We start from the raw sequence: 16,475 nt of genomic DNA on the forward strand, positions 1-16,475 counted from the left end.
GAATAAAGTGAAGGGATTTTGAAAGGTCTTCCTGTGAGTTCTGCTCAGTGTGTTTGAAAAGCTTCCTGCTCTTGTTTGACCATCAGCCTTAACCACAAGATATAAAGACCATGCAGTGGGTTAATACCACAATAGGATCAAGGGCATACAAAGCTCATATAGCAAAATGCATGTACACAAAGCAGAAGGCACCCTACAGTCCACAAGTAAAAATATCAATAAAAATCTTAATTGATATTTTATAAGCTAGATCTCAGTTATGTCATCTATATCATATTCAAATAATCAAAGCAGCAAGTCTGGGGAGTGGTAATCAATAATGGGCCATAATGACCTTTTTAAATAACACTGTAACAGGGCTGCAACATCCTCTGTTTTGGCACAAAGAATATTTTTATTATTTTATCCTTGCAGCTTGCACCTGACAGTAATTAGGTAGTTAACATAATTCTTTTATTACTTATCACTGCAACATATAATCACCAATTATTTGAGCTAGTGACTATTACACTTGTATTAGAATGAGCTCATTTAGTGCTAAATGAGATTATGTCCATACAAAACAGTTGGTTTGTGGAATATGGGTATGCTGAATTCAAGTTCAGTCTGGAGCAAAACAAAGCCCATGACAAATCCAGAAACTTAAGGTTAAGTAACTAGCTTCTGTGACTGTTTTATGTACTCTTTCTAGCGTAGTGACTTAAGATTGAGCTTAGCTGTATTATTTGTTGAGGGTTTTGATGCATGTGGCACTGTAGAACAGAGTAACTGTTACAATTTTTCACTAACATATTATAGGCTGAAAACATGAATTCATATGCTACAAAAGCTTTATTGTGCTCACTGTTGAGAAGCAAAAAGGAAAAAAAGAGGGGAAAAAAATCAGCAGGTGTAACATTAGCAGAGAAATACTAATTGTATGGACAGGAGAATTGTATTTCTGTGTCCCAGTAGAGTCATTTCTGCATCTCTCCATAAAAGGCAAGGTAGCATTATGATGTCCTATCTATTCTCCTCGACCTTGATATCCTCATGCTCCAGTATTTATCCATGTTTGCCCTAACCATTCAGCCATATATAAACTCCCAGATTTTCCAAATGGTATCATAATGGAAGCAGATTACTACTTTACAACTCTGATTAAAACCTAACAAAATTAAGGTTTTGCTAGGTATAAACTGCTGAACAAAGCTATGGATTAAGCTGCTGTTAAGTATACTTGTTACATTTAGAGACATGCTGGTTGACTTCTAGTGGACCTTATGGCATTACCAGTTCCTGTCTAAAAAGATAGTTTTAACTGGGCTGAGAATCCAGCTTCTCAGTTCCCTCCTCTACAAGAGAGTAAGAATATGACTTAAATTATTTACAAAACATGAAAGGCTAAGTGAATTGGGACTGTTTAGTGTGATAAGAAAGACTGGAGGTGGCACACAATAACAACCATCATTTGCACAATGTGTGTTTCAGCAGGAGGGTGTCAGGTTACACAACTGGAAGATATTAAACAACAACAAAATGTTTTTGAAAAATGAATAGAGAAGCCCTGGGCTGCCTGCAGGTCACAAAGCCTTTGTTGGAGATTTTTAATAACTGATGAGCCAAGTATATGCCAGGAGTGATATAAAGATCCTGCCTAGACAGTAGAGAGTGGCCTGTCACCTCAAGGTCACCTGGGTCTCTGTGACTTTATGGAGCATAGGCAGAAAAAGTCTGCAAAATACATCTCAGGCTAAATGCAGCTTCTCAGATGTTTGAACTGGAAAAGGAGCACTTGTTCACTTACTCAAACATGCTTTGGAAGATCCCTACAACTACCTGTAATGTTCACTCAACCTAATAGGAAAACAGTAGAATTAACTTTGGGAAATACTTAAAAGGGGAATTTTGTTAAACAGTATGATTCTGAAAGACCACAAAGGTACAGCCAACATATTACAGCTTCAAAAGAAAGGCAAACTTAATCAGAAAGTTGCTGCAACAAATTGTTCATTCACTCCCAAATAAACACAGAATTAAAAATAAAACTAGAAAGAAAGATTCAAACTTACTGCTTCACCAGTTTTTCCAGTGTTTCCTTGGTCTCCTTGTTCTCCCTGGTAAATGTAAAAAACAGATGATGGAGTTCATTAGAAAAGTAATTTCTTTCATATGTGTATATGAGAGTCCTCTATTTTCCTAAGAGCCTCTTATTTTCTAAATTACATCTGCCAATTAAAACTGTAAGAAAGAAAATTAAGCAACCAGCAAAAAAAAAAAATAATATTTTTTTTGGTGTCTACTTCTGATTTAGTAAAAAGATGTCCTCATGTATTTAGGACTTGGACTTGTTCACGAAAAAGAAAACTATGTATTAAGGGCTCATCAAATACATTGCCAGCAAATGCTACAAACAAATGATTTAGTTTTTGTTTAAGCCTGCCTTTCAGTAAATGACCTTGTTTCACAACTGTTTAAAAAGTAAATGTTACCTCTGCACACTATAATTTTATTTTTGCTATGAAATATTAGGAACATTTCACATTTCAGGGATATTTTAATAAACTTCTACCCCTTCCACATTCCCCCAAAAGCTTGGAACTGGCAGAAAGCATTATTCTGTTACTTCTCCTTAATAACACTGCAAGTCATGTTGTATACTGCAGAACGTTTTGCTTCACATTTTGCAAATGGAAGCTGGGTGTATGTGCACTATTAATTATCTGACTCTGACTGTAATCTACGTGCCCTGACAAACACTGATTTGGATACTGTTTACTCAGGTTGCAACTCAGCACTGAGAAATTCTGTTGCCATAAGCTCATCTTTCAATCTGCAGCACTTTGTTTTATCCCTTCACCACCTTGAAGTCCTGTCAGAGCAGGGACTGCCCTGGATCCACTGCTGTCTGCAGGCTCAGCCACCTCCACATAACCAAACAAACAGATCTCATTTTAGCCAGCCTTGTCTTTGTTCATATATTCCTATATCCTAGAACTGCATTATTTCTTTCTTTTCCAAAATGACATGTTGCCAGAGAGAAGAATCACCAGTATGGTATCAATTTTTATTGTATGGAAGCATGTCCACTCATATCCTTCCATTAAATCACAGAATTATAGGATCATTTTGGTTGGAAAAAACCAAAACAAAACACATTTAAAATCATCACATCCAAACATTATCAAACTCAACCCAGTTTGGTGCTAAACCATGTCCTTTAGCACATCTGTGTCTTTTAAACACCTCCAAGGATGATGATTCAATCACCTTCCTAAGCAGCCTATTCCAACATTTGACAACCCTTTCAGTGAAGAAGTTTCTTCTAATATCCAATGTAATCCTCCCCTTATGCAACCTGAGGCCACTTCCTTTGGTCTTATCACTCGTGGTTATTGATCTCTCACCTAGTAACTTCACTACAAATCTCCTTCCAGGTACCGATAGAGAGTAATAAAGTCTCCCTTCAGAATCCTTTTCTGCAGGCTGAACAACCCCTGTTCCCTCAGTCAGAGGGAACAGATCTCAGAAGATCTGTTCTCCAGTCCTTTCACCGGCTTTGTTGTGCTTCTCTGGAACTGTTCCAGGACCTTGATGTCTTTCTTATAGGAAGGGTCCCAAAACTGAACACAGTGTGCAAGGTATGGTCTCACTGATGATGAGTACAGGGGGACAATTACTTTCCTGCCTCACAGAAGCCATCACTTTCTGCTACATAGATACCATCAATCTCTGGTCAAGCTGACAATATTTCAGTGCCTTCCCCACGTGCCCTTCTGCATGAACTGCTGTGCCACGGCCTGACTGACATCCCACACCCTGCTAGCTATTCAGTCACTGACCTCCCTGGGGACTTATTTTAAAGGCACTGGTGTGCTTATTGCACCAGCAATGCTCATGCCTCATCTGCCTGTCCCATGAGAGCTGCCAGCTCAGTGGCTCTCTTCTCCCTCAGCATTTTCCTACAAAGGGAAACCCAGAAGAAACCACCTGTACACCGAGATTTCTCTCTCCACTGGTGGCCAGGCCATTTCCAAAGCAGATGCTCTTTATGACTGGCTATTAGTTCCAGTTTTAGTGCCACTGTATACAGCAGTGTGTAACTGTACACAGCTGATACTCCCAACATCTTATTTCATACATATATCCAGCACTTACCTTTAAACCTTCAGGTCCAGGATCACCTACATAACCTTTATGTCCTGGCTTTCCCTAAAATAATGATTAGAATAAAATATTGTAAATTTTTAAAAGATAGCCTCATATCAATTTCTGTATTTACCAAAAGATATGCACTCAAAAAATGTACCACTTAGTAATACTTAATACCAACATTTGAAGCAAACGTATTTATAAATCTACATCTGAAAACAGACTGTTGATGTTACAGCAAACACTAGCACAGTAAGCAGAATCTGTATTAACTCTTGGTTAAAGTGATTATCACTGAGGAAAAACAGGAACAGTCCAAAATGTATTCAGGAGACAAAGAAAAGGCAAGGTCATGTTCTCTCCTAGTTAATTCCAGCAGAATAGGGAATCATACTAACAGAGTTTGATGTTTGGACTTCAGGGACTAGTCATAACTGTCCTTCCTCAACCAGACAAAATGAGCTCGAATATCCTCTCCTCTTTGTTTCTTTTAATCCTCATGCCTCTCTACTAGCATTTTACTACTGATAGATCTTGCTGACCTGATATTCAGTTCATAATATGTAGTTACACAGAAGAAAATACAGCAACATCAACCACAGCAGGAGGCCATGAAGTGAGGAGGTCTTTGAAACATTTTTTAACATACGTCCCTCCTTCTTGTCACTTGCATAGACCCACAAAAGCACCCAAACCAGAATGCTTTTCTCATTAATTTTCAATTAGATGTTTATAACTCAATTATGTCTTCTTTTGCCTCCAGATAGACATTCTCTGCAACATAAATCATGGCCTAACCATTTGGTTATCTGAACAACATGGCTATGTATATATATATAGGACAGTTTTCCCCATGTACTCTGAGGCAAAGACTCTAGATCAAAACTACAGGTCCAGTGGACTGCCTTTGGCTCTTGAGCAAGTTGCCAAGGAGATCACTGAAGCCTGAAAACTGGAGGAAGAAAATTAAACACTTCAATGATTCAGTATCAAACCCACACAGATTTCTGCTGAAAGGAAATTATCAGCTGTTGTTTCAGTAGATTGAATAATTGCAATCACAGGACTCTGTAATGAGAGCTTTCCTTTCCATGTTGGCTGTTCTGAGACAAGAGCAACAGAAGTAACATATAATAAACAGGTTTCTTGTAAAAGGATGCAATTTTTCCCATTTGGCTTTTTTGTTCTGCTGCTCTGTGCCTGTCGGTCAGCGTACAATGTGTGTGTTACTTTCTGGCCATCTGAGAAACTGGCTTAATATTATATTGTCTTAGTAGGCTCCATGACTTGTCATATTAATCCCTTTTTATCTCTCTTCTTCTCACTCTGCCTGCCCAAATTTTGCCCTACAAGTTCCAACAAATATTGCTGCTTTAAAAAAGAGAGTTTTGTTTTTGTCAATGGAATAAAACATGGCATAACCATGAATGCAGGGAGAAAAGACTGTGACGTTTTGAGAGATAATGCAAGCCATGTCTTTCCACAAGGCTTAGCAAAGAACAAGTGATGGGTTGCTGCAGGTTACTCCATGATGCTTGACTACTTCGCTGAAAACAACCTTCAAGTCTAAGAGGGCAAGACTGCAACGTAGATGTTTTAAACTAGACGACTAGCAGCCATTATTAACTGCCTTAATAATTTTATTCCTATCAGAAGTGGCATTACAGCACGCAACAGTTTCTTGGCTGTAGTACTCCAGCTATGTACTAGCTGCAAGAAACACACAACATAATGCAAGCTGATCAGAAAAATGGAGCATAGGGATTTAACTGGTAAAGCAATATGAAACATACAGACTTAGCATTAACCAAAAGTGTAATACAACTGCAAATTACACATGGAGGAAATGCCACTGGCAGAGGGTTAAACTAGGGATGCCTGATTTTCTGCTTGCTAACACCTGAGAAAATTGCTCTTTAGGGCAAGGTAACCCCAAGTGAAATAGCTTGTTTCCTAAAATATTATCTGGAAGTTCTGGCCTTCTTTTTTAGGAAACAGCACTCACCTATGCTCCTTTCACCTCAAATTGGGTTGATACAGATCCCTATATTTAATATAAATATCTCTCATTATCACTCTTTTCCCATCCCTTCACAAGAATCTCACAAGCTTCTCACATGCCTTTGGCCCACAGGAAGACATATGCCACCTCCAGAAAATACTGCACTAGGCGGGAGGGGCAGGTTTGAGGGTAATTTTCCTCCAATTTCAGGAGTAACTTCTCACCTTATGATGATACAAATATCAGCTTTTGATTTACATATGTATCTCAGAAAGGAATCAACTCAGTAATCCTTTTTTACATTCCAGTTTAAAAGTTTAAAACAATCTGCCCCCGCTTTTAAAAGCAATATCTGCTCCAGTACTGAAGTTAAAAACAAAAATAGAGTACCAATGCTTGCACTGAGCTCAGATACATTGACAGCTACAGTGCTACTATTTGGATAGCCTTTGAGAAGGAGTTAATTGGCAGGAAATTGGATAAACTTTTTTAACATAGCATCTACTGTATTTTCACATGACAAAGGTGAACTAACTAAATTTAAAAACCCTGTATATCTATAAACAAGCCTTTTTTGTTTAGAAGGATTAATTTAGGAGAATGCAAGTATTTGAGTTTGGAATAGAATGAGTGGGAAGTCTTGGAAAGGAATGAGTAAAAATAAAAATAAAAATAAAATCATGTGATCAGATTCAGCTCAAAAAACTCTTCCTAAATTCAAACAGGCTAAGCTCTGTGGGACCTGAGATATATCCTGAACATTCAGTGAGATCATCCTCAGTTTGGGCTCCAGTTGTTTTAGACATACAGGAATTATTTTTTAACCTGAGACCTGAGAAGCAGAATGAAGGTTCATATTAATCTTCAATTCGAATAGAGGATGATCTATTTTTTTTCTGGCGGCACTGGTCAGGTAGATTCCAGGAGTTTTTGGTCTCATGCACATTTTGTAAAGCAAATGCCAGAAATGAGGCCAAAGGTAGGGGATGTGCGCAGAAAAAATGAGGTGAGAATTTATGGCTGTCAATTTGGCACACACCAAAACCTGAACAACTTTGACCTGAAAATTACAGAGCCGAATAGATGAGGAATACCAGAAGCACTAGGAACATGCTTCATTACTGTCCAAGAAAAAAAATAGAACAGTTTCATAAGTATAATCAAAGGTTTACAATATATCACCTATAAGGATAGTTTGGACAAAATTTAAGTCAGAGTTAACAGTGGCTAAAAAGAGGACAACCTGTTAACCATGCCTATGAATAAAGCCTGTAGGACAGGAAGCAAGGTTGCAACAAGAAAGACGCAGACAAAACATTCAGCTAGAATGGTTAGATGTTAGAAAAATGTCTGACAAATAAAGGACTGAAGCAGATTGCACTCCTGGATGCTGCAAAAAACAAGTTACGAGCTGTCAGCTAAACGCATAGCTGACAACTGATGCTGCCTCAGGACCATGCATGGCCATGGGTCTCAAACACCTCCCCTTCCCCCATGGCTATTTAATTAGTACAGTGACAACAGCTTTGATAGAATTTACTTTCAGATGCAGTATTTACTTTTTGACACTCCTTTCATGGAAAATGGAAACAAAGGAAACAGTGGAATCAAATGAATGTGAAACTGCAATCAAGCAAGCATAATTTTAAAAGACAGATATATTCAGCAGCTTACAGACTCAGTCCTGCTAAACTGTATCAGATTTAATGACTTCATAGTTGGCACCCTCTCTCCAATATAATCATACAGTCTGTGTAGAAGTGGGAGTGAGGAAGCAAGGACAAGCAGAGATGGGAACAGAGTTCAGAGCAGCAGCATCAACAAGTTGGCCTGGAGCTATGAAACAGCTGGAGCCAACAGAAGCTGTATAATCCAGGAAAGAGCAGATGGGCCCTGGGATGAGGGGAAAAAAACAGGCAGGGATCCCCATCAAGCAAAATTCCCATTTCCCCTACCTCTCATTTCAGAAAGGGATGTTAGCCAGCAAGCTACTAAAAAAAGTCTGGATACTGCAACTCTAGGGCTCACCTCAGATGCACACATTCTTCTCTCAACAGCTTGTTGTGAGAGACAGAAACCATAATACATGCCAACGGTGTGCACATTTCCCATTTGGAGAAATCAAAACCAAAATGATTTAGGTCGAACTGACCCCAAATAGATCTAAATTATTTCAGTGTCCTAGGTTACACAGCAATTTTTCCTTTTGGGTCACTTTGACACCAGTTTATGGTGGCTTGTGCATGCCCAGAGAGACAGAGAACATGAAGGTCAGTGTCTCATTGCCCATGAGTCACCCACTGTAGCAACATCTTTTCCAGTTACCACAGCACCATATGGGAGACGCTGTCCAGCCATGAAGCCCTGCTTAAGAAGGATACTTAAAGTATGATGCAGCCAAAACAATTTCCATAAGGCTGTTGGTAGAAGTTCAGGCACATTAAACTGAATATTGAACCAAGTCACAAAATGTTTTCCAATTCTGTTCAATTTTGTCATGTTTTTCTCAGCTGGAAAAAAAATATTATGTGTGTTTTGTGGGGTTTTTGTTTGGCTGGTTTTGTTTGGTTTATTGTGTGGTGGTTTTTTTTCTAAACACCTAATCTGTGTGGCAAATACATGCTTTAATGCTATTTCTAACAGAAAGCAAATACCCAGTTTTGATTACCTAATGAGCAGGAAAAGTTACACAGGACAACATCTGCTTTAGAACCAGGAAACAACAGTAAAGACTTTCCCAAAGCAAGAAATAGGAAATCATTCAAAATGAAGATCAAGCTAGTGATTACCACACAAGCAAATCAAGTAAATGAAGATGATCATACTGCTTTCAATAAAATTTGCAAGACTCCTGCTGCCCCTGCTGCAGGATAGTGTTCATTTTTAGCTTAGAATTTTTCTAGAAGTAGGCTTCAAATCCACTAAAATACTCTTAGACACTCGTATATTTTTGTAGCTAACAGAACTGGCTGTTAGTTGTCTTTTTTGTTTGTTTGGGTTTTTGTTTTAATCTTTAAAGACATGTCAGCACAAATACCATTAAGACATTCCAGCTCTACTGTTTTCAGCAAATGTCTACCACATCAGTTTGAAAATCATTTAAAGCATCAATTCCTTTATGATTCTCCCTCTGAGCGGAGTCTCATTCTTCTCCAATTTAAATATTTTGCTATATCTGCTGGTTCAGACCCTAGGAAGCACATGTTGGTTTCATCTGTCTCAAGGAGCACCATAAACAGCTTCATATTGACTCTGCTTTTCAAAAATTTTATTTTGTGCACCACAGCTGCGATTTCCTTCCAAATCCTCCATATGGAAATCCATTTCTCCACCCAGTGCTGCTCTGAGCACGTGCTGAGGAAAGTGACACATTTATTCAGGGCATGCTACTTTAACATAGTCACTTCTCACACTAAATGTATTTTTTTTTAGGTACTCTGCCCTAACAAAATTACTTATACTTACTCTTGGGCCAACTCCTCCAATAGGTCCAGTTGGTCCGACTTCTCCCTAAAAGAAATCAGAACTTCAGTAATCTTGATCCAAGTCTAGCTTTAAAAAAGAAAATCTACACATAACTGTATTTATTATCATCTTAGATTTGGTTCATATGTGTTGTATGAGTTCATGTCTGGTAGAAGCACTATATGAAAGACCAGGCTGATTTCATTACCCAGAAAGCCATGCCCTGTGCAGCCACTAGGTGCACCCAGAAGGCTGTGAAACTGCTGGTATACCTACCATTATAGTAACATTTTCACAGCTTTAAGCAGGAAAAGACTCAGCAATGAGGGACCAACCTCTCTGTCTACTCTGCAGTTACTCTCTTCTAGTAATGTTTGACACTTCATGACAGTAAAACCAGTTGGAACATTCCTGCTTTTCTCTTCCATGTTGCTGTACACTAAGTTAGCCAAGCCTTTTTTTTTTTAACACCCCCCCCCCCCCGCCTCCCTTTAAGGATGGAGAGAGACTGGAGATCAGCCTTGTCAGGTGTATAAGAGAAGAAATGAGACACTGTGTCTCTGCTGCACAGTACACTGATATAATTACATTTGATGGGGAACTGCAGAGTTAACTCTTCAGGTTCACTCATTACACAGGTATATTAAAGCATGAATTTGTATCAATGCTGTGTCAGGATGCCATGCTGTGATCATTTTATGGTTCACTGGTCCTCCTCAATAGGGAAGATTTTCTCCAGGTTTTGAAGGAAGTGGTACACAACTTTTCAATTACAAGCCATAGGAAACAGCAGAATTAAGAAATCCTATCAGCAGCTTCCTAGCTTACAACTAAAGAAATCCTTTTGCCATTGTTAGTCTTTATTTGTCTATCATGGAAGCCTGCAATTAAGTTACTTGAAAGTCTAGAGGTCTATTTCTACTATTAATTGCTTCTAGCCTGAAACACATGAGTTTTAGTTTTTACAATGATGAATACTCAATAATACTAAAAAATGAAGAATACTCAATAAATTTGCAAGATGAAGAACTGCCTTCCTCTCCCTTCAGTTACTAGGGGTCTTACTGTTTATTTCGGTGTATCTAACAAAGTAATTACATCGATCTACACTATCCCACCAACACCCCAGCTCACCAGTTTAACTACAACCACATCTGATTCTGGGCCCACTGTCCGAGAAATACCGAAAATAAACCAAATAATAGATGCACAGCGCCATAAAGTTACAAAAGCATCTTTGCAACCCTTGCTGAAATGCAAAAGAAACTTGAACATTTGCATGACAACACCATAAACATGCAACTACTGTTGTCTAACCCTCTTATTCCTCATAATTTCTTATTTTAAACAATCTCTTTACCAGGTAGCTCTTCCATCTTACCTCAACTCCTTTGGGGCCTTGTGGCCCTGGAGGCCCTCGGTCACCCAGAAGTCCCTAAACATACAAACACAGTGAAAACCTGTATCAACAATCTGGATGGTGTAGTTTCTTTCCTGATGTAAACCTGGACAGAAATGCAAAAATGAGGAAGCAGGTCTCATTTCTTACCATTGTCTTTGGATTTACTTTAGGAAGTCAGGAGAAGATGCAGCAGAATTTAAATATCTGCTGGAAATTTGAGTATCTTAAGAACTTCTACTACATGCATTTTCCTTAATCTTTTTAATGGAACAAAAAGACAATTCCTCTTTTTGGAAGACATAAAGCATACAATCATGTAAAGTAGAACCAGTGCAAGTCTCATAGATCTTTGATTTAGGTAGTTTTAAGCATAACGTGATTAAATAATTGCAATGGAAATGAGTGAATTTAAACTACTAGCTCGTTCAAAACTACCTGTGATTTTCAGCCCTTATTTTTCTGTCAGGATTATAATCAGTTTCTCAGAGATACAGCACCTTACCCTCTGCCAACTCTCAGTTTTCATGACTGCTCACGCCAACATTTGCAAAACTTTGTTAAAATGACTTTGCAGCTAGCGGTGTGTCAAAAATATCGTTCATCCCAATTGCAATGGCAGTAATTGGGAAAAGCACTTGACTTGGCGTTGGACAAAAAAAATAATCTCTGTAAACATATTATTAGTGTTCTGGGAAAGCTAGGCTGAACAGTATCAGGTAAAGCAACAAGAACAAAGAAACTGCCCTTTAGGAGTGATATGATTAGCCTGTGAAGAAAGCAACGGTGGGAAAGTTCCAAGGGCAAGCTTTGTTAATTGCTCACTAATGAAGCTGAAGTCTAGACAGAAGGTGCCAGCATTGGTCCAGAAGAGTTTACTTAACACACAAAGTAAAATGGAACAGAAAATGGAACAGGCCGCCTCAAGGTAGAGATCCTGAAAGAGTCCATCAGTCTGGGAAAGACTAGGGTGGATTGTTTCATGTTGTAGGTTATGTCCTCAGCCCAGAGCTGTTTCAACTCAAACCACAATGCACATACCCCTACAAAAGTGACAGGAGGGCTTTTAGTAGTAGTATTACATGAGTAATATTCTTGTGTAGTTAGTCACCACAATTTTTCCGTGACAGAACTGTTGTTTCATTCTAATAGCAAAGCAAATTAGGAGATAAAGCTTTCAATGCAATGTAATTGCACAGTGGAAATGTTAGAAACGCTGCTACTGTACACACCCTTCCACTGCATTTAAACAGATCTGCAAAAAAGTCACAGGCTGTAAAATGAGTATTAAAACTAAATGAAATTTCCATCTCCCTCTTGATGTTTCAGGCAACAAACAGAAAATTAAGATGGTCATTACACATATGCCAAAGTGTCTGGAATAAAAATAGGGGGTCAGAAAAATGGAGGTATCCTGTATTTCACATACAGAACTGTGCAGCTGAGCATCCCTTCCAGAAGTGGCAAACTCTTAGTAGTCACTTCTATTAAATGTGTTATCCAAACAAATGCAAATGAGCAGAGGAAGGAAGTTCCTAACTACTTCCATAGTACAACACACACTGCTGGAAAAACTACAGTCATAGCATATTCCAACCATCATTTCTTCTCACTTCTTTCAGTTACAGAGCATAAATATTTGCAAGAATAACATAGGAAACAAACTAACTTGTTTCAGAACTTCTTAAAAACATTTTTATTTCCTATTTTTAAAAAATATTTTATTTTCTAGTAAGTGGTGGACCAAGATCAAACACCTTCCAAAATATTCTTTCCAAGTTCAGAAATATGCTCTAGACCAAATTACATAATGAATCTTTTGAATCTTATTCTAGAGGGGTCAGATTTGCTGATTATTGCATTAATTTAGGTAAAACTGACAATCCAGAACTTCTACTGGTATTTAGAGATGGCTAACAACACTCAGAGGGCTTAAATGTTTCACCAAGAGGCTGATTTTTTTCCCATGCCAACTGCTAACAAAAGATAATTTCTTGGTTTTTAAAATGGTATTGTTTCTGAGGAAGTATAAACAAACACATGAGGAAAAGAGGAGCACAGTGAAAGCAGTTTTCTAAAAATAAAAGCTGGAGGACATTTTTATAAAACTGCAGTCAATGCAAGACAGCTGGGAATCCCAAAAGCCAAATATTTCCAGTGTTATGCAGCCCTGATCCCTTGGTACTAGGAGCAGTGTAAGAATTTTTCCAGTTTGGTAATCTTCCTTCTCACATGTAAGCCATCAATTCTTTGTTTAGAGAAGGCTAAGCTTTTTAGTCTCTAAGACCAAGTGTGCCGGAGTCCTCTGAATCTTGTTTGGCTAGATAATTTCTGTATCAAAGGAATATGGAGTCTTAAACTTTGTAGGCTACCTTTTTGAATTTTTTTTTTTCCCCCTAGAATCTGTGAAAAGGCAAAAGATCAGCAATGTATGTATTAAAACATTGACCTAATTCTAACAAAAATATCTAAGTTAACACTTTTGATTTGGAATAATATGGTCTCAGTGAAGAAGCTGGGCAGCAGTTACACCATTCATGTGTCATTTGACGCTCAAGAACTGTATTTCTCTTCTCCTAGTTCTCCAAGACCCTAGACACAGTCTTACATCAAAAGGGTTTAAGTGCCCTGGTACTTCAGAAAGACAGAAGCAACTGCCACTGCAATGGTCAGGGAAAACTAATTTGTATAAGGCTCCCAATATTATACATAAAAAAAAGTTAGCAAAGCAATAAATCACAACTAAAGGAAAAGTCCCTATTTGTCTCTGGAAATGTATTCAAACTTCTCCCCCATTTGCTACATGAGTTACTGTGTTCTTAGTTTTCCAAGTAAATTCATGCCTGAGCTATTTTGAGACAAGGTTCTTGACGCAGTTGGAAGATAATGAGATTCAGAAAAGATTTGCCATGGCTTTGGCAACTGGATTATTTGAGATGTTCAAGAGTGATTAGCTTTGGCATAGAGAGTGTATTACAGTCTTCCAGGTACAAATAAGACTGTATCTTTAGACTATTTACTGCTCCCTGTCCAATGTTTTCTTAAGTACTCTGACACATAATTTCTGTCTCTGTTTACTCATGGACAGCTTGGATGTTTTTTCCTCGGGCCAGTGATATTGTTGCTCTTGCACAGTTCTTTTGCCTTGACATTTCTGCCCTCTAGTTTCCTTATGAAGCTCCAAAAGGCCCTTCATTTTGGAGCCTCTCAGAATACAGTCATTCAAATGTCCTTTTGTCTATGTAGTCCCATTTGATCGAGCCCTTCTGGAATGCAAATGCTCAGAACTGTGTGTACTACTTAGATAAATCTTCTTGTGTTTTGTGCAGTGGCATCAATGAAACACCTTGCCTCATGTGTTCTAGAATTTCACTTGATTTCTAACCACCTTAGTGTGCTTTTATTTCAGAGAGATCTGGCAGTGTCCTTCCTTCTTGCCAGGTGTGAAGCTCTAAGTTTACAGCAGGACTTGCTGTTGTAGTCCTTGCATACATCAGTTTGAAGCAACAGAATTGGGATGAATTAGCACAAAGTGCAGTTTTAAGATGCTGCACTCTGTTTAATATGCAGATTAAATAGCCAAGTATGAAGGAATTAATGGGTGAAAATACAACATAAAAATAGTCCCAGGACTGGTGAGTGAGGAACATAATTGGTACTTGCCTTCCGACAACAAATAGTCCATCTTTAGCTATTCTTCAGTCATCTTCCTCTGGGTTAATTTCTGATCCACCTGCACTTTTTGTACCAGTCTCCACCTTTGTCACTTCAGACAAAAACTTCCCATAGGTACTTCAAGGCAAAGCTTCACTGAAAGCTCTATACATATGAACTGTTGCCTAAGCTTGGTCTCAAGTGACCAAAAGCTAAATGAATCTGTCACAATCATTTTTGGGGTAGATAATTTAGCTGTTGTTGTGATGTATATTATTTTATACATTATTTCATCTGGATTCTGAATTCTACCCATTATCCCATGTCTTTAGCAATTACTTTTTTCCCCAAAATTGTGAATAAATCTGTATTATGCAGACAAGGCTATAGAGATCTGATTGGATTTGGTATGCATTTTACTTTAATATAGGTGAAATACAAGCTACTTTGTAGATTCATAGTATGTTCTCCTAATTTCCTTGCACTTAACTTGCCATTACATGCTTCCATTTAATGGTCATTACTCTTAAAACTTCATGGACAGCACAAAACATCAGATAAACTTTCTTATAGTGACACCTGAGGCAAAGTACTTACATTTTAACAGTAAGGTTATCTTCTCATAATGCCAGTGACCATCCCTCAGAGCTTTTCCTCAAATATTTATACTATTTATTGTCACTATGAACTCGTTTTCCTATAGCCTTACCTTTGGACCTTCAGGGCCATTTAATCCAGGTACACCAATATCTCCTGGAAAACCCTAGAGAAATCACACAGACAAATTATTTACAGAGTAGGAGTGTTTCCAATCTACTTGTTTTGATTCTGTTCATTCATTTAACAAACCTGAATCACAGGAAGAAGAAATAAATTTGTTCTAGCATCCCTAAAATGTCAAAACACATTAAGTTTCCTTGAAAGGACTTGGATAAGTGCCAAGTTTTAGGCAGCTTTCATCAAACTCAATTTAGCAGATGTCAGAATCTGTTTCACTTCTCTTAGCATTAGACTTTTTATCCACTAAGCAATCAAACCATTGGACTGGTCTTGATGCACATATACACACATTAAAAAAAAAAAAAAAAAAAATATATATAAAAAAAAAATCAATCCACAAAGCAGCCAACACCAGGTCCTGTACTCAGGAACTCTACTGGTTTTTAAACAAAAAAGTGCAGAGAGCAGCTGAAGCCTTTTAATCTGTAGCCACACTTTACGGACGAGATCACTGCAAGATTAAGAAAAGGGTAGAAAGCCTTTTGCCTCCAAATCAGCAGGTACTAAATCCAGGCCTGGCTAGCAATAACTGAAGGTCAGCAGCCTGAAGCACTATTCAGAATAAGCCTTTGCTAAATAGTGTGTGCCATGGGACCAGTTGTTGGTAAGGAAAAATGAATATGCAAAGAACCAACTAACATTACCATCCTAAACCATCTGGAAAGTAGGCATGTGGTGGGACTCTATACCAGAGGAATCCAGTGCAACTGGATTGCTTTATAAGGAATGAGTGTGTTTTAAGGAAACAAAATGATGCAGCTAACCCTTATGCAATACGCTAATGAATTACATTTCGTAAACATCCAATGAAGAAACAATCTTTGTATTTGTAAGCTAAAGCAAAGCATTCATAATTGACATTTTAGTTAGCACAGGGCTTACTCTGTCACCTGCATTTGGTTTTCTTATTTCTATAACATTTCATTAAATCACATCTATCTGAAAATAGACTGCCACTGAGAGGTTCTACCTCCGAGTAAAATATTTATTACTACATCTCTGCACATCTATTGCCCAATACCAGTCAAAAAGTTTAATTCTCCC

General features: G+C 38.0%; 1 protein-coding gene across 5 annotated transcripts in view; it reads right to left on the bottom strand.

Moving 5' to 3' along the window:
* The window catches only part of COL24A1 (collagen type XXIV alpha 1 chain), a 126,147-nt gene that overhangs the window by 57,786 nt on the left and 51,886 nt on the right, over window positions 1–16,475 (bottom strand). For all 5 annotated transcript variants that reach the window (XR_010987677.1, XM_068141188.1, XM_068141190.1 and 2 more), the window contains exons 20-24: window positions 15,361–15,414; window positions 10,980–11,033; window positions 9,599–9,643; window positions 4,138–4,191; window positions 2,052–2,096 (exon numbers count right to left, since the gene is read on the bottom strand). Coding sequence is in view for 4 of the 5 variants with exons in the window: in XM_068141188.1 (XP_067997289.1) it covers window positions 2,052–2,096; window positions 4,138–4,191; window positions 9,599–9,643; window positions 10,980–11,033; window positions 15,361–15,414 (252 nt within the window). In the remaining variant the exon portion in view is untranslated. The remainder of the gene's footprint in view (window positions 1–2,051; window positions 2,097–4,137; window positions 4,192–9,598; window positions 9,644–10,979; window positions 11,034–15,360; window positions 15,415–16,475) is intronic.

The sequence above is a fragment of the Melanerpes formicivorus genome, unplaced genomic scaffold, assembly GCF_026170545.1.
Source record: "Melanerpes formicivorus ecotype bairdi unplaced genomic scaffold, bMelFor1.0.p_v2 SCAF_7, whole genome shotgun sequence".
Lineage (NCBI taxonomy): Eukaryota > Metazoa > Chordata > Aves > Piciformes > Picidae > Melanerpes > Melanerpes formicivorus.